Source organism: Aulonocara sp. 'chitande type north' Nkhata Bay, linkage group LG15 (genome assembly GCF_057382095.1).
Source record: "Aulonocara sp. 'chitande type north' Nkhata Bay isolate Kocher_YH1m ecotype deep benthic linkage group LG15, A_spYH_male_GT1.1, whole genome shotgun sequence".
NCBI classification, from domain to species: domain Eukaryota; kingdom Metazoa; phylum Chordata; class Actinopteri; order Cichliformes; family Cichlidae; genus Aulonocara; species Aulonocara sp. 'chitande type north' Nkhata Bay.
This window is the reverse complement of record NC_141358.1, coordinates 12,591,824-12,608,989: the sequence shown is the minus strand read 5'-3', so window position 1 is coordinate 12,608,989 and position 17,166 is coordinate 12,591,824. Positions and strand designations below refer to the sequence as shown.

At 42.0% G+C, this 17,166-nt stretch overlaps 1 protein-coding gene across 1 annotated transcript in view; it reads left to right on the top strand.

Annotated features, from left to right (window-relative positions):
- syne1a (spectrin repeat containing, nuclear envelope 1a) overlaps nt 1-17,166 on the top strand; it is a 131,232-nt gene that overhangs the window by 33,666 nt on the left and 80,400 nt on the right. The window contains exons 37-56 of the mRNA XM_086264230.1: nt 542-665; nt 752-918; nt 1,065-1,218; nt 1,358-2,013; nt 2,319-2,498; nt 2,608-2,761; nt 4,263-4,421; nt 5,024-5,206; nt 5,298-5,399; nt 6,576-6,779; nt 7,241-7,448; nt 8,106-8,218; nt 8,515-8,720; nt 8,834-8,995; nt 9,092-9,371; nt 9,534-9,706; nt 10,916-11,225; nt 11,342-11,506; nt 12,874-13,233; nt 14,675-14,811. Coding sequence (XP_086120356.1) covers nt 542-665; nt 752-918; nt 1,065-1,218; nt 1,358-2,013; nt 2,319-2,498; nt 2,608-2,761; nt 4,263-4,421; nt 5,024-5,206; nt 5,298-5,399; nt 6,576-6,779; nt 7,241-7,448; nt 8,106-8,218; nt 8,515-8,720; nt 8,834-8,995; nt 9,092-9,371; nt 9,534-9,706; nt 10,916-11,225; nt 11,342-11,506; nt 12,874-13,233; nt 14,675-14,811 — 4,197 coding nt within the window. The remainder of the gene's footprint in view (nt 1-541; nt 666-751; nt 919-1,064; nt 1,219-1,357; nt 2,014-2,318; nt 2,499-2,607; nt 2,762-4,262; nt 4,422-5,023; nt 5,207-5,297; nt 5,400-6,575; nt 6,780-7,240; nt 7,449-8,105; nt 8,219-8,514; nt 8,721-8,833; nt 8,996-9,091; nt 9,372-9,533; nt 9,707-10,915; nt 11,226-11,341; nt 11,507-12,873; nt 13,234-14,674; nt 14,812-17,166) is intronic.

Genomic DNA, 17,166 nt, shown 5'->3' with positions numbered 1-17,166 from the left:
GTGTGATGTGGAAGAGCGAGATCTTGTCTGTCCCCCTGTCAGCCAGTGCATTTCTATTCTAATTATATGCTTTCTTATCGCTTTCTTTTGTCACACAATAGTCCTTCACCGGAGTGATTGTTTCTTTTCTGTTTAAGCGTGAGGAGAAAATAATGATCTAGCCACATGCTGGCTGTTTAAATTGCCCAAGCTTTAGCGCTTCCTTTTATTTACCCAGCCGGTGACTCTTTTTGAAATGAACTCAATTATGTTTTTGCCACTAAACTTCAGCAGAGTTTATGTGTGTCTGTTTGTGTGTGTGTTCGGCTTAGTGTCTCTGCAGTTAGCCTCATCCTGTATCCTGCAGGTATATGTATAAGGGATTACTTCCAGCACTGGGTGCACTGGGAAGATATGGTTGCCCCATTATGACCTTGTCACTGATACTAGGGTTTGGTCAGATTTAAGAAAAAAAAAAAGTGAACTTGTAATTGTGTGTGTCCTAAGGGGATGCAACTTATATTTTCCTTGATTTTAATACATGCAACATCTGCATCTACAGATATGAAAAGGAAAATTTGTCCATGAAAAGCTGGCTGGACAGGTGTGAGTCTGTGTGCTGCCCAGACACCGAACTGCTCTCTGCAGATAAAGTAAAGCTTAGGAATGAATTACAAAATGTGCAGGTAAAATCTTTTTACTTTTCTGTATTTGTTTCTACAAGAAAGTTTTGTTATTTTATCTAATTTGCATTGATGATATGCCTATCCAGGAAATGCAGGTAGAGACGGTGTCACACGAGACTCTCCTTCAGGGTCTCGTGAATCTCGGCCTTTGCTTGTACCCCACGGCACCCGAAGCTCGTATCCAGGAGCTCAGTGATGATCTCACACAACTACAGGAGAGATGCGCTTCTGTGAAGAACAGCATATTACGCAGGTATTTTTTAGGGTGATTGATTATGATATAGCTTATTTACATCTGGGTTACAGTATGTGAATGGATCCTAGCATTTTTTTTAAATTTACATTTAAAACAGTCACTTCCATATTCTCAGTCCATGCTTTTCCCACCCTCACTTTTAGGATAAAGCGGTTGAAGCTGCAGTTGGAGCACTTGGAGCAGTTTGATCAGGCACTGCTGCCCCTTACCCAGTGGAGTGAAAACTTCCTGTCTCTCTTGAGAAGCTCTTCCCAGGTTGATATTGCTGATCTTGAGGCTGTGTTTATTAAGCTGAAGGTGAGAGATCAATAACTTGCTGTCAGCACTGATGTCCTTTATAGGCTGTATGTATATTGGAGCAGTTTTAGTAAACAAGTTTGCATCAATTGCTGTTGGAGCTCACATAAATGTGTCTAATTGAACAATCGTGTTGCAGGAGCATGAGGCACAGCTACAGGAGAATGCATCACTGAGAGAGACTCTCCATAAAAAAGAGTCCTTCCTGCTTTGCTCTTCCACCCCAGAGGCCCAAGAGCAGCTCCAGGCATGGAGAGAGGACTGCCTGCAACCTCTCAGTGAATCCCAACGTCTCCTGCTGCTTCGTAAAGAGTGCCTGACCGAGTTAAACACTTTCCTCGAGAAGCATAAAATGGCTGCTAAGGCCGTGCGTCGCCTTCATGAGGCTGTGGAGGGCAGAGGGAGCTGGGACCCTTCCAAAGCTGAAGAGCTGCATCGCGAAATAGGAGAGGTGGCTAAAGAAGTGGCCCGACTAGAGGCTGAAGCTGTCGGGTTAGATGGGCAGCTGAGCAAAGCACATCTGCACCTGTGTGGAGCAGAGTGGAGGGGATCTAAAGATGCCAGCCATCCTCAGGGAAGAACATCTTGCAGAGGACAGGCGGTGGCCCTGACAATGGCTCTGGAGGAGGTGCAGAGGGGTGTGGGGTGGAGACAAAGTGAAGCGGATGCTTTAGGGGCTTTGTGGAGCTCCTTCAGAGAGAGAAGAGAAGAAGTGATGAAGAATTTGAAGAAACTGTTGGACGATGCAAGACAGGAGGGCATCAGAGAGAGCTCTGTACAGGCCTTTCACAACAGGTTTGTTCATTTTAATTTTGACACTTCAGCCCAGTAAATATATCAGTATTCATAGTATCAGCACAGTTGGTAATGTCGGCTTTCAGTAGTAATAATGCTGTCAGTCCTTGCTTCATTCCTACTTTTTGCATTTCTACTGCCTACTATGAACCTTTGATTCAAAGATCTACTGTATGCCAGAGTCTATTGTCTATTACAGAAGCCAACATACAGGCAGACAAATTTAATCTCCTGGAAATTGAGATGTAATATGTTGGAAGCAGGCTACTAATCTCCATTGTTTTCTTCTGCATCTATTCTCCCAGGATGCGTTTCTTTGTCCAGCTGGAGGATGAGCTCCAGTCCCTGCAGCACTCGCAACGGTGGTTAGAAGAAAAGGGAAACCAGCTGGCCCAGAGAGACAGTGAGCTGGCAGGAGAAGCACTCAGGGAGGTAGCTCTGGTGAAGACAGCCTGGGATAACGTCAGGACGCTAATCATCAACAGGTAAGAGATTAATTTTCTCTCACCCATCTGTTTTTTTTTTTTCATCTTTTACCACCTGCTTTAAAAAAAATAATATATTTGACGTTTTCTGATTTGTTTTAACATGCAGTCAGGAACACAGTGGAGTTGTGTTAGATCTTCTTCGCCAGTTCCACCACCTGAAGTCGATCCTCACCACACTCATGGAGAGCGCTCAGGCCGTCGCTCACAATCTGCCCGACCACAACCACAGTGCTCAGGAAGCCAAAAGGACTTTCACGCAAGTCAGTAGTTTATGTTTATTCTCAGAAAAGTATTGAATTATTACATTTCTGTGCATCAGACTAAAAAAAATGACCATCACAGAATTGCTTGGGGAAAAATATACAAGGAAAAGTAATTTCTCTAAATAAATACAAAAGAAATAATTCAAGGGATGAGGGACATTTAAAAAATCCACTAACTAGAAAACTACTTGACCCAGGTGCTTCAATTTTTTATAGGTCTACCAATCTACTTTGTGATTAGGGATAGTTGCAAAGGCACCCAGCACACATGCTCTCTTCTTGGCCAGAAAAAAACTTGGCTGTGAAGGGTGGATAAATTGAATGAAAACATCTTGCTCTGCTTTCAAAACAGTCTTTGGCTGCTATACATAAAAATGAGTGCCTTATAAAACTCATAATGACAAAATGTGAAAAATGATCATCAGAAATTTGGGATATAATATATAATATTAAGAGAAATCTGCTTCTTCTAATTAAGTGAGTTTATATTTTGTACATGGTGTCATGGCTGAAGAAATTATACTGAAGTTGGGTCTAAATGTGGGTTTTTGTTTTGTGGTAGGGGTTTCATATTCGATCTGTAATCTCTGTAAAACCTTTCACCTGATTTGGACTGGGTTTTTTTTATTTTAAAAGATGTGCCCTGTATATGAGAAATTATCAACAAACATCAGTTCATCAACTCAAAATTATGATTTCCACAGATCTGGCATCGGGGATTGGAGTTACATCATTGTATGTTAGCTTAAGTTATCCTCATGTTCATAGAGCCATACTACCAGATACTTAATAACAATTGAATGCCATGCTTAAGTAGTTTTTTAATAGCACGATTTTTAAAAGGGCTACTAGGAAAAGCATTTGAAAAGATGTTTTTGAGAAGATCTATTGATTGGTGTGAGGGATTTGATGAGCTAACATGAAATGAACCTATTGTTAATTTTAAAGAATTTATACAGTAGTAATTTATATAGCAATCAAATTGGTAACTTTAATTGTGAGCCTTGTTATGGAGTCAAAAAGGACAGTATCCATTCCTCTCAAAGATTTTTTTTTTTCATTGTTATGACTTGTTGGAACTTTTGATGGTCGAAAGTGTTTATTCATTGTGATTTTACCTACTATAATGAGTTAAAATATCTACTACTGTTAAAACCGGATATGATAGATCCAAGTATGATTTTATTTTTTGTATGAAAACTTATGTAATAATGTTTTTATGAGCTAAGAAGAAAAATCAGCTTTAGTGTCATTTTCTGGTAATTCAATGAGTTTTAAGTGAGTAATAATCTGTTTTCATCAAGGAAATTAGTCTGAAAAGTTTCACAGCTTTCTCTGTGGTTTGACTGTTTTTATTGTATATTAGAAAAAAACAGGAGGTGGAGGAAGAAGAAACTTGTCTTATATTTATTTAGCAAACCAAATCTCAGAAACTTACCTCCCCACTGAACAGTATCTCTCCCTCCTGTTGCCATTTCCCTTGCTGTGTTCTCTTCAGCATAAAGCCATAAAAGATGAACTGAGAGAAAAACAGGAAGACATGGACCAGCTCATCAGGACGGTCGAGGACCTGCAGAGGGAGCTGGAGAAGGTTCCCAACTGTGAAATGTCCTCCATCCAGAGAGACACAGAGACACTTAGAGAGCAGTGGCTGGCGGTGAGTAGTCTTTAGTAAAGATAAATGCACAATACTGACTTTCTGTTATTTCAGGTGTTTTGAAGTGAAATATTTTTGTAACATCAAAAAGTTTCCCAGAATTTTCCACATCTAAATAAAAAACTGAAAAAAAATCCATAAACTATAAATGGTGTTTTCCCCGAGTCTGGGCCTGAAGTACAATAATAACTATGAAGGGTATGAACAAATCTGTGTGAGTATAAAAAAACATTCATCTCTGCTGAACACCTGCACCGTCACTTTTTTCAATTATATTTTTTCTCTGCTTTTTCTTTTCTTTTATCTACATTTTCTCCTCTTTTGAGTTGTTGTTGTCTGCTCAGCTGTCGAAATGAGACAGAGAAATAAATAAGTCTAGACAGGTTATCTGCATCTCTGTCTCTCTCTCTCGCTTCTCACTTGCACATCTGTCAGACTAATTAGGCAGCGATTTTCTTCCATCTCCCTGTAAAGCATACATCCCCTGTTACAGAGAGAAAGCCAAACACAAAGGAGGTGGGCCTTCCTCTCCTCTTGATTGAGATGCATTATTCTCTTACATACCTCACATAGTGTCCTGGTCTCTCTTTTTCTCTTTTAAGATCGCAGAGAAAATACAAACCAATACAGAAAGATTAGGCTACTGTGTGAAACTCTGGGATGACCTCAAGGCCGCAGAGCATGACATCAACCAGTGGACCAGTGGATCCATCGCTGATCTAACTGACGCTGTCGCCAGTCTCAGTGACAAGGAGAAGACAGAGGCCCAGCTTGCGTCCTTTCAGGTCAGAGTACGCTGCGTGAAAGTGTGCGCAAATGAATGTTTGCTCAGATGACGGTGAATGTTATTTCATTGTCTTGCACTTTGATTCATAGGAGGAGGTTGAAAAGAGGGAGCACATGCTGGATGTTTTGGAGGAGAGAGTGGCAGATTTGAAGGCTCGAGCCAAACTGCAGGAAATCCCATTACAAATGCAGGTAAATGTATAGGAGAAGAGAAAAATAATGCAAGGTATTATTCATCAAAGATTAAAACCACAATATGTGGAACCCAGACTTCTTCTCTGATCATGTGCAGATTTCGCGTATAGAATAAGTAGACACTGAAACATCCAGTGCTGACAACCTTTTTTTTGCGCCTTGGTTCAGTCTTCCTGCATCCAGTAACCCTCCTCCTCTCATCTACACCTGTTGCCACTGCTGTTGTGCTCTTGTTGTGTTACCAGTAAGAGCTTCAGAGGGACATTTGAGAGTGCTAAGCAGTTATAAACGTTAGACGGTGTGCAGAAGCTCAGTGCATTAATGTACATGCAGCAAAACCGGCAGGATTATGTGACAGAGACACATCAGGAGGATTAGGTGACAGCCGTGGCAGATAAAAGGAGGGGCCATTTAATTGCTGTAGCTAAGGGGCAGTACTAGTGTGTCAGTCAAGCTCTGCTGTGTGTGTTTAGAACATGTTTTGTAGTGGTGTAAACAGCATATTTACACCCATGTACGTTACAACACAATTTATTGACTTACCTATTTATTTTTAGCTTATGACACCTGTGGTTAAAATATTTTTTTTCTCAGTTTTTTCTTGTTTATAAATAACCGTTCTATTAATTCGGGGTCTCTTTCGTGGCCGTCTCTCCTTACCATAGTACAGCACATTACAGAAGCCACATTTATCTTCATTATTCTTCCAATTAATTTGCTATGCTATACTGCCTCTCCCTTCCACTTCCCTCAGTCCTCTGCAGGAGTACTAATTCCCCCTGTTGCTGGCTGCCTGGAAGAGTGCATCAGTTTTTTTCCCCATTTATAGGGCCAGGGCTTTGAACAAACAAAATAGTGATAAATCCCTCTGTGATCTTGGACAAAGCCATGGTCCTTGATCCCTGTGTAATTTACTTTCATCTGATTTATGTGGTTCATGCTTTACTCCTAGAATTTCTGCTCCAAATTGCCTCTTGATTGACTTAAACTTTACAAATAAGCGCTCTCAGTTGAGCTGAAGACAAATAAAGTATCTGTACCTTCTACTCAGGAGGAACTTATAGTCACAAATCTATGAAACCATAAATCAAATCTATGAAACCGTACTGGACCAATAATTAAACATACTCTTGTGTTGTTTAAATGTGACTAAAACTGATTCTCACACGTCAGGTCCTGCAATCAGATCTGAGGAAGAAAATGGCCCATGCTGAGGAGGTGTACAATCAGGCCAAGCACACTCTGACCTACTTCAGTTTCCAGAAAGAGCGACTGGAGGACCTCATGTCCCAGATGGCCCAGCGGCTGGAGGCAGTCGAGGGTTCCTTATCGGACCTCACCGAAACTACTTCCCCTGAAGACATTGGCACTGTTAAGGTATGGCATTATCAGTTCCTTCAGTAAGACAGAAAAACTCACAAAAAACTGTACAAAGTTTATTTTATTTACACACCTACAACTAGCTTATTACCTAATTAGTTAGAGGAACTAATCATAATGTGCTAATTATTGTTATTCTAGCAGGAAACTCCTCAAAAGTATTTCCCTAATAAAAATCTGAGCACCATAGGCGGTGTAGTAGGTGTTCTTTCCTTTAAGAAGGAAAGAAATGTTTACATCATAGAATTTTGATTCCTGAAGGAAAACGCCTGTCCTGATTAGTGATGCTTTTCTGGAGGACAGATGTCAAACCAGCAACCGATCAGCATCTGTTCTGCTAGAAGAGACTGTTGCCTTAGGACACATTTGCAGGATAGACACAGTACAACACATACAGAGCACATAGCTATAAACGTGCAGAATTATTTGCATAATTTCTCACTGTGGTCCATTTCCAGGACCTGCAGAGTGTCGTGCAGCAGCAGAGGGCAGACATGGACTCGGCTAGAGATGCCCTGACTGCTCTGTGCAGATCGCATCCCTCTGAGGAGCTGTCACGCCTCTCGTCTGATCTCACCTCCATTGCCAAACGAACCGAGACCGTTTCCCAACGCTGTGCCAAGACCAGAGGAAACCTGCAGGACGGTCTGCAGCTCCATTTCAACGGTAAGCGATCATCAGTTTTGCTCAGATTTTGTTTGTGGCGTTGATGATGTATCAGCTAATTTACAAAAGGTGCTTAATTCTTCTTCATTCTGATGCACCGAGCGATCTTATCTATCAGTAATAGTAAGTAGCCGCAATAACTTATTCCCTGATGAGGACAAATTAAAATTTTTAATAACACTTAAAATGCCATAATCACCCAATCAAACATTGCACTGTTACACGAAGCAGAGCCATTTGTTCGTGTTAGTAGTGCAACAGATTTGCTGTTGATTATCCTACATTTTCCCCAGAGCGCACTCAATCCGCCCACTACAGCCCACACTCCATTGACACACATGCTGTCAGGTACACTGGTGCACTCTCACTGCGCCGACACACACCTGTGCCTCGGAGAGTAATGTCGCTCTCGTCATATCTGCTCTCGAGGGACTCATTTTGGGCTTGTTGCCAAGGCAACCTAGCACTCCATAGCGTGGACACGCCCACACTTTCCATCTGCCTTAACACACTGCCTGCTCTCACACTTCTTCTTCAGGTTTCTTCACTTTAAAATGTTTTTTCTGCCATAATCTGCAACACATCCGTCTTCCTCGACTTGTCGCTGTATGTTTCTTCAGCTTTTAACTCATCTCTTCTTCCTGTTCCCTCAATCAGAGCTTGTCCAAGACTTCAAATCCTGGCTAGCGATTCTCAAGTTGGAGCTGAAAGAATGCTCTAACCCGTCAGGAGATGTTGTCCTCCTAGGAGCCAAGTTACAAAGGTTAAAGGTACGTTACTTGTTGCTCTTTTTCTCTGTGCAGATGTAAGGGCTATGAAGTGCATATTCCACTTAAAAGTTCTAAGGAGGTTGACTTTTTGATATGAGCATGCTACAGTATAAACAATTTGTATTTTTAGAAACATATATCTGTACCTTCCACATAATTTATTAGTATAAGTCATAAGTTACACTGGGCTTGTAAATAATAAACACTTTGAGTTGTTTAAATGGATGAAAACACACAAAAAAGTCCCGATCTGAAGATTTTGGCTCTTTATTTAGAGACGCATCCTATGTTCACAGGTATCACTTCAGCGGATTTCAGAGGGTGAGGAACGCCTCTCTCAGGTTTCTAAAGAGGCTGGGAAACTCCAGCTCCACCTACCTAAAGCTGGAGCAGTGCAGGTTCAAGAGAACCTCTCTGCCTGCCAGCGAGAGTGGAGGAGCTTTCTGGATGGTTGTTATCAGAGCAAGCTGGACTTGGAGGAGAGCGTTGGCCTTCTGAAAAAGTAACACCCTCATTTATGGTTATTTCTTGCTTTTATACAAACGAATTTGAATCAAATAGAAATATGGCTCTCATTAATTCTTTTTTTTTCTTCCTTCCCCTCTTTTCCCATAGTTTTGACGACTGCATGCAGGGTATAAGAGACTGGCTGAAGCAGATGGATCTCAGTCTTAAGGCTGAGCCAGTTCTTGGGGGAGAAAGCCAGCAAGGTGCCCCAGACACCACAGAAGAGCTGGAGAGGATGGAGCAACTCCATAAGGAACTGACAGAAAGAAGGTTTGTATATGAGGGTGTCTGTGGCCATATGCTATATATGTCACAGCATAAGTTACTGAATATTCAGAACAATAATATATCAATTTCTTTTGTAAGGGAATCTATTGAGCAACTCTGCCAGGAAGCCCAGGCTCTATCTGAGGCAGGCCGCGGGTCAGGAGGAGAGGTCAGAGTAACAGGCCAGCTACAGATGGAGCACCAGGCCCTACTGAAGGCAGCCAGGGAGAGGCTCAGAGGCTGCCAGGAGAGCCAGGCTTTTGGAGACACTCTCCAGGGGGTTTGGGCCTGGCTGGAGGAGATCCAGGAGCGACTGGGTACAGTCGACAGCACGATGGGGACCAAAGAGCAGTTAGAGCAAAGGCTGGAGACGGTGCAGGTGAGAGGACAACAAGACTACATCTGCATGTATTCTTTATTTAGGTAATTCACCTTTATTACAATCTAGTTTTTCCAGTGAACACAAGAGGGGGCTGTTTGCTTAAGATATATTTATATATTTTTTATTTTTATTTTTTACTCTGAATGTCTGTTTGCACAGGATATCCTGCTTTTGAAGGGAGAGGGTGAGGTCAAGTTAAATATGGCAATGGGTAAAGGTGAGCTCGCCCTGCGCAGCTATGGCGCCGCCGGACAGGAAGTGGTTCGCTCTCAGCTGCAGGAACTGGAGGACGCATGGGCTACACTGCTTGTGACAGCCATGAGTTGCCACAGGTACAACTACTCACTTTAACTATCACCTGCAATTTGTTATAAACTACAAATGATAATCTAATGAGTAAAGAAGCATTCCTACCTTTAACAAATTTTGCATGCAGTTATAGAATACATGTATGCTTTTGGATAAAGCACTTTGGTTAGCACGGTCACCTAACATCAAGAAGTTTCCACGTTTGAACCCTAACCGGGGCTTTTCTGTGTGGAGTTTGCATGTTCTCTCTGTGCGTGGGTGGGTTTCCTCTGAGTACTCCTCAAGGTATGCAAAAATATGCATGTTAGGCTAATTCCTGGTTCTAAATTGGCCATGGATGTGATGCAGATAAAGTGCTTAAAATTCAAAAAGCACTGTATGGATGTGTGGATAAATTTGGCTTGTAGAGTGAAGCACTTTGACTGGTCAGTGAGACTAGATGAGCTCAATATAAATGCCAGTCAATCCCCATTTCTCTGCCACTGAAACATTTGCCCATGAACATTTAAGAGAGGATGTTTCTGTTTGCCAAAAAAAAAAATTCTCTCTTAGGAACAGGTTATTTTCATCACCACAGATTGATGTGTCGGTGCTGTTAATTACCATTAGGTTAAATAAATAATGAGAAGTATGTGTCTCATTTTCCAACTGTGACTGATGTGTCTTAGTATGTGCTCTCGGGTGTGTTTGTGTGCGTGCGTGACGGCATGCATGTGCATCAGTTTGTGTGTGTATGTCTAATTGACCAATTATGGCCCCTCCTAGAAAAAAAATTGATCCCATTAGGGACTAAATGGTGGATGGCAAACAGTGGGTCACACGTGCGGTGTGTTTGTGTTGAAAGGGGAGAGGGATAACAGGAGGCGAGGGGTAGCAGGTGAATTAGAGGTGTGTGTGAGTATGTGGATATTGGCACTATTTGCACAGGCAGGGGTAACAGATGGCAAGGAAAATTATGGGTGTGTGTCTGTGTCCTTGTGTGTTTTGAACCTCCTGATAAAAGGGGAGAAAGGCTATAAGCCAGTATTACGCCAGTTTGTGCTTCTTCTGCAATGCTGCAAATGTACAGGAGAGTAAAAAGGTGAAAAGATTTTTATGCACCAAGATTTAAATTAAGCAGTCTACACATGTAGTTATAAAAGATTTCATGTGTTTGTTTTTTTCTTTTCTTTTTTTTTTTTTTTTTGCACCATTTGTAAAAGTGTATGAGAGATCTACTGTTCTGTCTCCAGTCGATTAGAGTGGACTGTGTCTCAGTGGGGAGGATACCTTGAGAGTGCCGCCCAACTGCGCTGCTGGATGGAGGTTGTGGAGCGGGAGGTGTGTGCCCCTCTCACCCCTCAGCCAGGACCTAGAGAAAAAGCTTCACAGCTGGAGAGACTCCGTGCTCTGCTGGCTGATCTAGAAGACCACCAGATGGCGCTGTCCACACTGGAGGAAAAAGCCAGAGAACTCTTCAAGAAGACTGGTGATGCCAGCTTTAACCATGGTGCTCGCACCCAGCTGCAGGTGCAGTTTGACAACCTCACAGCTTTGGTGGAGGTACAAAACATCTGCCTTTATTTATTAATTTACAATGTAGATGACCATCAACCTCTTTCACCTTGATCAAGGCTTTCGGTAATATAACGTGTACACATTTTGTGTTTCTTCTATAGGAGAGAGTACGTCTGGCACAGGCAGTGGTGTTGGAGCACCAGAACTACCTGGAGGCCGTTAGAGAGCTCACTGATTGGCTAATGACTGCAGGGGAGGAGCTACAGCACTGGTCTGACACATCAGGAGACTCCACATCCATCAAAAAGAAACTGTCAGAAGTTAGGGTAAGGAAGACAAACATTTGTTAGTCACCTCAAGCATTTCCATTCTGTGCTTACGGCCCTTTTTCGGGGACAAATCATAAAGAGTTGCAGATTATTTCAGCCCACATAAATTAAGTGATAAAACTGTAGGGAAAACACAAGTACACGGATGCTAAAACAGTATCAGCTAAACAATCTAAAATTTATTTGACATAATCTGAAATCTCTTGAGCCACTCCATGTTAACAGCATGCGGTACATGTTGGTTAAATTGTCTTTTAGTTATAAACTTAGATTATTTGAGAATTAAAACTTGGCTGGACATCTTGTAGGAATTTGTTGGGATAATTGATGTGTAACAGGCACTAATTACACATCTATTAAAGAAGGATTAACTCTTTAAACCCAATATAGACATAATGATTCTCAGTGCAGTATCAGCGACTCTTGTGTGGAAGCAATGTTTAACTTATTTAAGAATACTTTGTCTTTGGCTCTTCTGCATGCTTGAAATGTGTGTGCTGTTCTTTGTTTTGTTTTGTTTTTTTTAATCCACACCCAATTCTTGCGAAGATAACTGATTGCTGAATTATCTGAACCCATTTGATGAATACATTCTCACTATGAAGGAGAGCAAATTATGCGGGGAATTGGAATTGGTTCTCAGCTTGTTCCCATATCAGAGCCAAATATCTCAATCTCTCATGATGCATTTTACTGCCAATGCAGTATAATATGGTTTATGGTTGTGTGTAAAAGGAAAAAAGAAAAGGAGCAATGAATTTAATGCTAAATCTTTCCCTGCTCGATAACTCTGTGATTACAGAGGAGAGAAAATATGTGAGGAAAAATTGATTTGCATTTAAATTTTACACATGGGTACTAATTATCACATTATAAATGTGTGTCAGCAGAGCTATGCTGTGTGAAGCATTACAGTAGAAGAGGAGATATGATGTCTTGTGTACACAAGCTAGTTTTCATTTTTTATTTAGTGTCAAGGTTGATCTTCATAGCCATCTTCTCCCTTTTTAATCCCTCTATCAGCTCACTGCTATCGCATCACACTCAAGTGTTTTTCACATCATCTGCCTGGCTTTCCCTTAGAGAGTAAGAGGTGAAGATGGAAGGAGAGGGAAAAAAAATCACTAACAGAGCGATATTACTGATATGGAAATTAAAAATACAGCAAATCAGAATAACTGGTGCACTGACAGAATCAAAGAAGTAGATATAAACATGTAAGGTGATGAAGCAGGGGACATCTGATGAAAACACTATACGGCAGCTTTAAATAGACACCAGCACAGCCAGAGATTGCGGTTTCCTTAGCCACAGTTTCCGTAGCAACTTTGTCTCTTACCTACCTACCCTCTTTATCTCTCCAGGAGCGTGTGGAGTGTCGACTTCTGGAGGGCCGCGACCGCCTCAGCCGGGTACGTCGCAGCGCGGCGTCCACAGCGGAGCACACGGCAGCGGGAGGCTGCGAGGCCATGGATCGACAGCTGGGGGCGCTGTCCCACGCTCTGGAGCAATGGGAAGGGGCCGCTCTGAGGGCCCGGGATAGCTTGGAGGGGGCCCTGTCCGCTGCCGCGGCTTCCGAAGAGGAATATAACCGTCTGACCGCCCAGTTGGAGGAAGAGTTAAAAGTGTTTGATGGACGTCTGAGGGGGTGGAGCCAGGAGCTGGTTAAAGCTGAAGGGCAGAGTAACGGCGAGGAGGCCGTGGAGGGATGGCAGCTGGCTAAGGTACTATAGAATTTAAATAAACATAATGACAAGAGAGCCTGAATTATTATCTGTTCATTTTCTCACAATGGTGCATTTAAAAAAACAGCATCAATAATAAAAACTCGCTGGGGTGGGTGAAAGCTGACAGCGGCTATGCTGCCGTCCTATGATTAGCATTGTTTAATACAAAGTACACACACAGACACACACAGGACCCTCTGCAATTAGCCCTGCTTTCTCTGTCAGTAATTATCCATTCTATTTGTAAATCCTAAAAACAGATTAGTTTGTAAATCAGCTTTACTGGAATGATGAACAAGTGACAGCCACAATCCCATCACTTCCCCTGGTTTCCTGCTCATTCTGTCTTCCGTGCTGTCCCCTCTACCCCTCCCCGCTTTGTCTTTTTTAACCATTATTTTCCACTATCTCTCCCTCCCAAACATTCCCTCATTGTTTCTCCTGCCTATACTCCAACTTGGTTGAACTGAAGTGTGCTGAGATGTCCTTCTTGGCTGCAGGGGTTCTTTCTTAGATGCTTGTGCTCCTCACCTCCCCTGCTGCTCTGTTTCTAACCTCCACAGGATGTTTACAGTGTGACAATTTCTCTGTATTGTCAAGGCCGTGCCAACACGTTCAGCCCTATATTTCCCCTCCGGGCTTCTTCAGCCATGCCTTTCTCCGGTTTTCCTCAATTTGGGGCTGTTAAAGAACAGAGGAGGAGTTGGGTTTTTTTTCTTTCCCCTCCTCCGCTTCTCGTTCTCCTCCTTCTCCAGCCTGTTTCCTGTGTCCGGCCTTGTTTTCGTTACGCGCTTGTTTGTGTGCGTTTGAACCAATTCTACATCTGTGAGGGCTGACAGCTGAATTCCACAGGGAGAGAGCGTGAGAGAGTCATCGGGAGGAAAAATGTGTGCGAGGGAATAAGTGGAGGGAGTGGGAGGAGGGAGAGAGAAAGAGGAGAGAGCGAGAGAGTGGGCTAGAGAAAGAAGTAGAACCGCCGTAGGAGGAGGGAGCGAGGAAAGGAAAGGAGAAGAGGGAGACGGGAGCAGCGAGTCCACAGGAGCAGGGAGGGAGGGTTGTTTTAATCGTCATACGTCAGAGAGTGAGTGAGAGTCACACAGCGAGAGAGAGAGAGCTTGTACATATTTCATGGGACAGGATTTCATGACTGTGTGAGTGCAGAATGTGAGGCACGCTGAGGCGAGCTGGAGACCGTTATCCACAGCTCCTTCCTGCCACACTCCGCCAGGAACAGCAATGCTTTTGTACAGGCAGCACTGTGAGTATGTGTTTGAGCGTCTGTGTGCGCGGTTTGAATGTGAGAAGAGCGAAAACGACTGAGGCAGGGTGTGAATAGGAATGCGAGCGGACTTATTGGAGGGTGTCATGCAGATCCGTTGGGTGCTTGTGTTTCCTTGTCACACACACACTGAGCTGGTGTCTGATTTGTGCCGTTTAGGATATACTGGAGGGCTTGCAGAGCGCCGAGCCGATGGCGGAGAAGTTGAAAGGCCAACTGAATGACCTGGTGCGATACTCCAGAGACCTCGGCTCACAGTCAGACCGGGTCACGGCGCTAATCAAACAGCACAACAGGTGAGAGGAACATTTCTGCTGTAGTGATGTGATGTGGGTGAGCGAGAATTACTCCTTGGAGTGTTTGTGGATGTAAAACGAAACACTGACTGATTAACTATAGTTTATTCATGATGCCTTTTGCTTCAAGTCTGTATGATGAGGCCAAAAGCTGCTTTTTTCAAATGTAGATAGAAATGGCCCCAACTTGAACTTCCTAACCTAAAAGCCAACAAAGTTATCCAAACAAATGCTCAAGGAAAGGAAATTCAGAGTCACACTGGAGATGAAGTAAAAGGTTTTCTCAAAAGGGAAGACGTTATCACACAGATTATATGAAAACTGTGGTTTAATATAGAACAAAAATATAAATTAGAGGAAGAACCTGGAGATACTTTGGACCAGAGATGAGAAACAATGGATACCAAATTTAATAACAGCACTGTGTACAGTAAAAAAAGATGGGAATTTTATGAGTTTTCAGGAGATGGAACAAAATTTAACATTATGCAACCATTCTCCAACCATAGTAGGAATCTACAATTTAAAGAAATATAGAGTAATATCTGCATAGTACCAACAGAGGAAAGGAAATACAGCACATTATGTTAAAGCGAAATGGGCAAAAAAGAACTAGGTGTGTATATTTCTCAAGATAAATGGCTGCCTGTATGGAGAACACAGCAATCTACTACATCATCATGTAGCTTGAGAGAAAACTGTTGGAAGGGTTGAATAAAATTCTCTGTCACCCCCAATATTAAACATAAATTTCTAGTGTTCTCTAACAAAGCCATATTGAAGCCAATGTGATAAATGTAAACCATTCTCATGTCTTTTGGATCTGCCCTGGCATTGTGCAGTTTTGGGAGAGTGTTCATTTATTTATTGTTAAAATATATACAGGATCATCTCTGGTGTTGCATTTTGGTGATATAGCAGGAAATATTGTGTTGAGAGAAGACAGATGTTTGTTTAAAATCTTGGTAGGAGCCTGTGAAAAAGCCTTCCTGGAGAGATGGTACGACCCAGACCCACTATAACAAGACGAATGGCTGTAAATAGTGAGTGTAATATATGTTATGGAGTAACCGACTCATAAGATCAGACAGTGTTGAGAGATATGGACCATGTTTACACATCAATGACAGGGTGAGGACTGAAATATTAATGTCACAGGAACAAACTAGAGACAATCATTTCGGGATTTTTGTTATTTTGCTTTGTTTCACTTCTTTCTTTTGTGTATACCTGAAATGGAAAGGTGGTAACAATGTGTTTAAAAGTTAACTGATCAAAAAAAAAATGTTTTTGGAGGTTTTTTTTCAGCTAGGATGTTCAAATCAACCTCTATTGACCAATATGCTATATACATTTTAAGTAAAAAAAAATAAAATAACATAAGACAAACAAATAAACAGGAAATAATCGAAATATGTTGAGGAAATTGAATAAAAATGAATTTCATTTGTTTAATTATAGTATGCTAAAAGCAATAAGTGCAAACAAAGGCCATTGAAAAGGCATACTCTCCTTGACCCACTTGGATAGTGGAACAGTTAAAAGCAGTTGTTTTGGGGATCTGAGACCTACTGCTTGGGTAGAGGACATTAGGTTCTGAAAATCAATCTGACAGGTGGCCAGTACAGGGATTTTAGTACTGGTGTAATGTGTTTTCATTATCTGCTACCAGTTAGTCTCACTGCAGGATTCTGCAACTGCTGCATGATGAGATGAGGGCTGGTGCAGTAAAGGGTCAAAAATCCATCCTCGAGGAGAATAAACTGTTTGTAACACTCTTTATATGAGTGAGAGAAGGGATGCTTAGCTATGTCTGTCTGCCTAGTTTGCCTTTATGGGTAGCTCCCTGTGTACATAACAGACCTGGTGAGACCTTATTCAAGCAGTTGGCCTCTCTAATCATCTGATCCGAGTTTTTTGATAGACATGGCCACACTTTTTAAGCTCTTGAACTTTAGAACTACGTTCTGCAGTGGAGGCATGCATGTATGATTACGTTGAGTAAAACCAAGACACTTCCAATGTTAAAGAAATTGTGTTTTGCCTAAAAAGTCTGCATTTTCTTCTGTAGCTATCTGTTTATAGAGAACGGAAGTGAATTAATTCGATTTAGGTTTAAGTGCAAGGTCAAAGGTGATACCAAGACTTTTGCTATGGGCTTAAAGGTTTAGTGCTAATGGTCCTAAATGGCTAGCTAAAAATGATCACAGCTGTCTGTGTGTCATTTAGATGAAGACAGTTTTTCTGTAGAAATACACATCCTAAAATATTTGTGTGACATTGGATTATCATTTGAAAGATGCATTGTACTTGTGAAAAATAAAGCCTAACGGACACATAATGCAAAAAGGGACC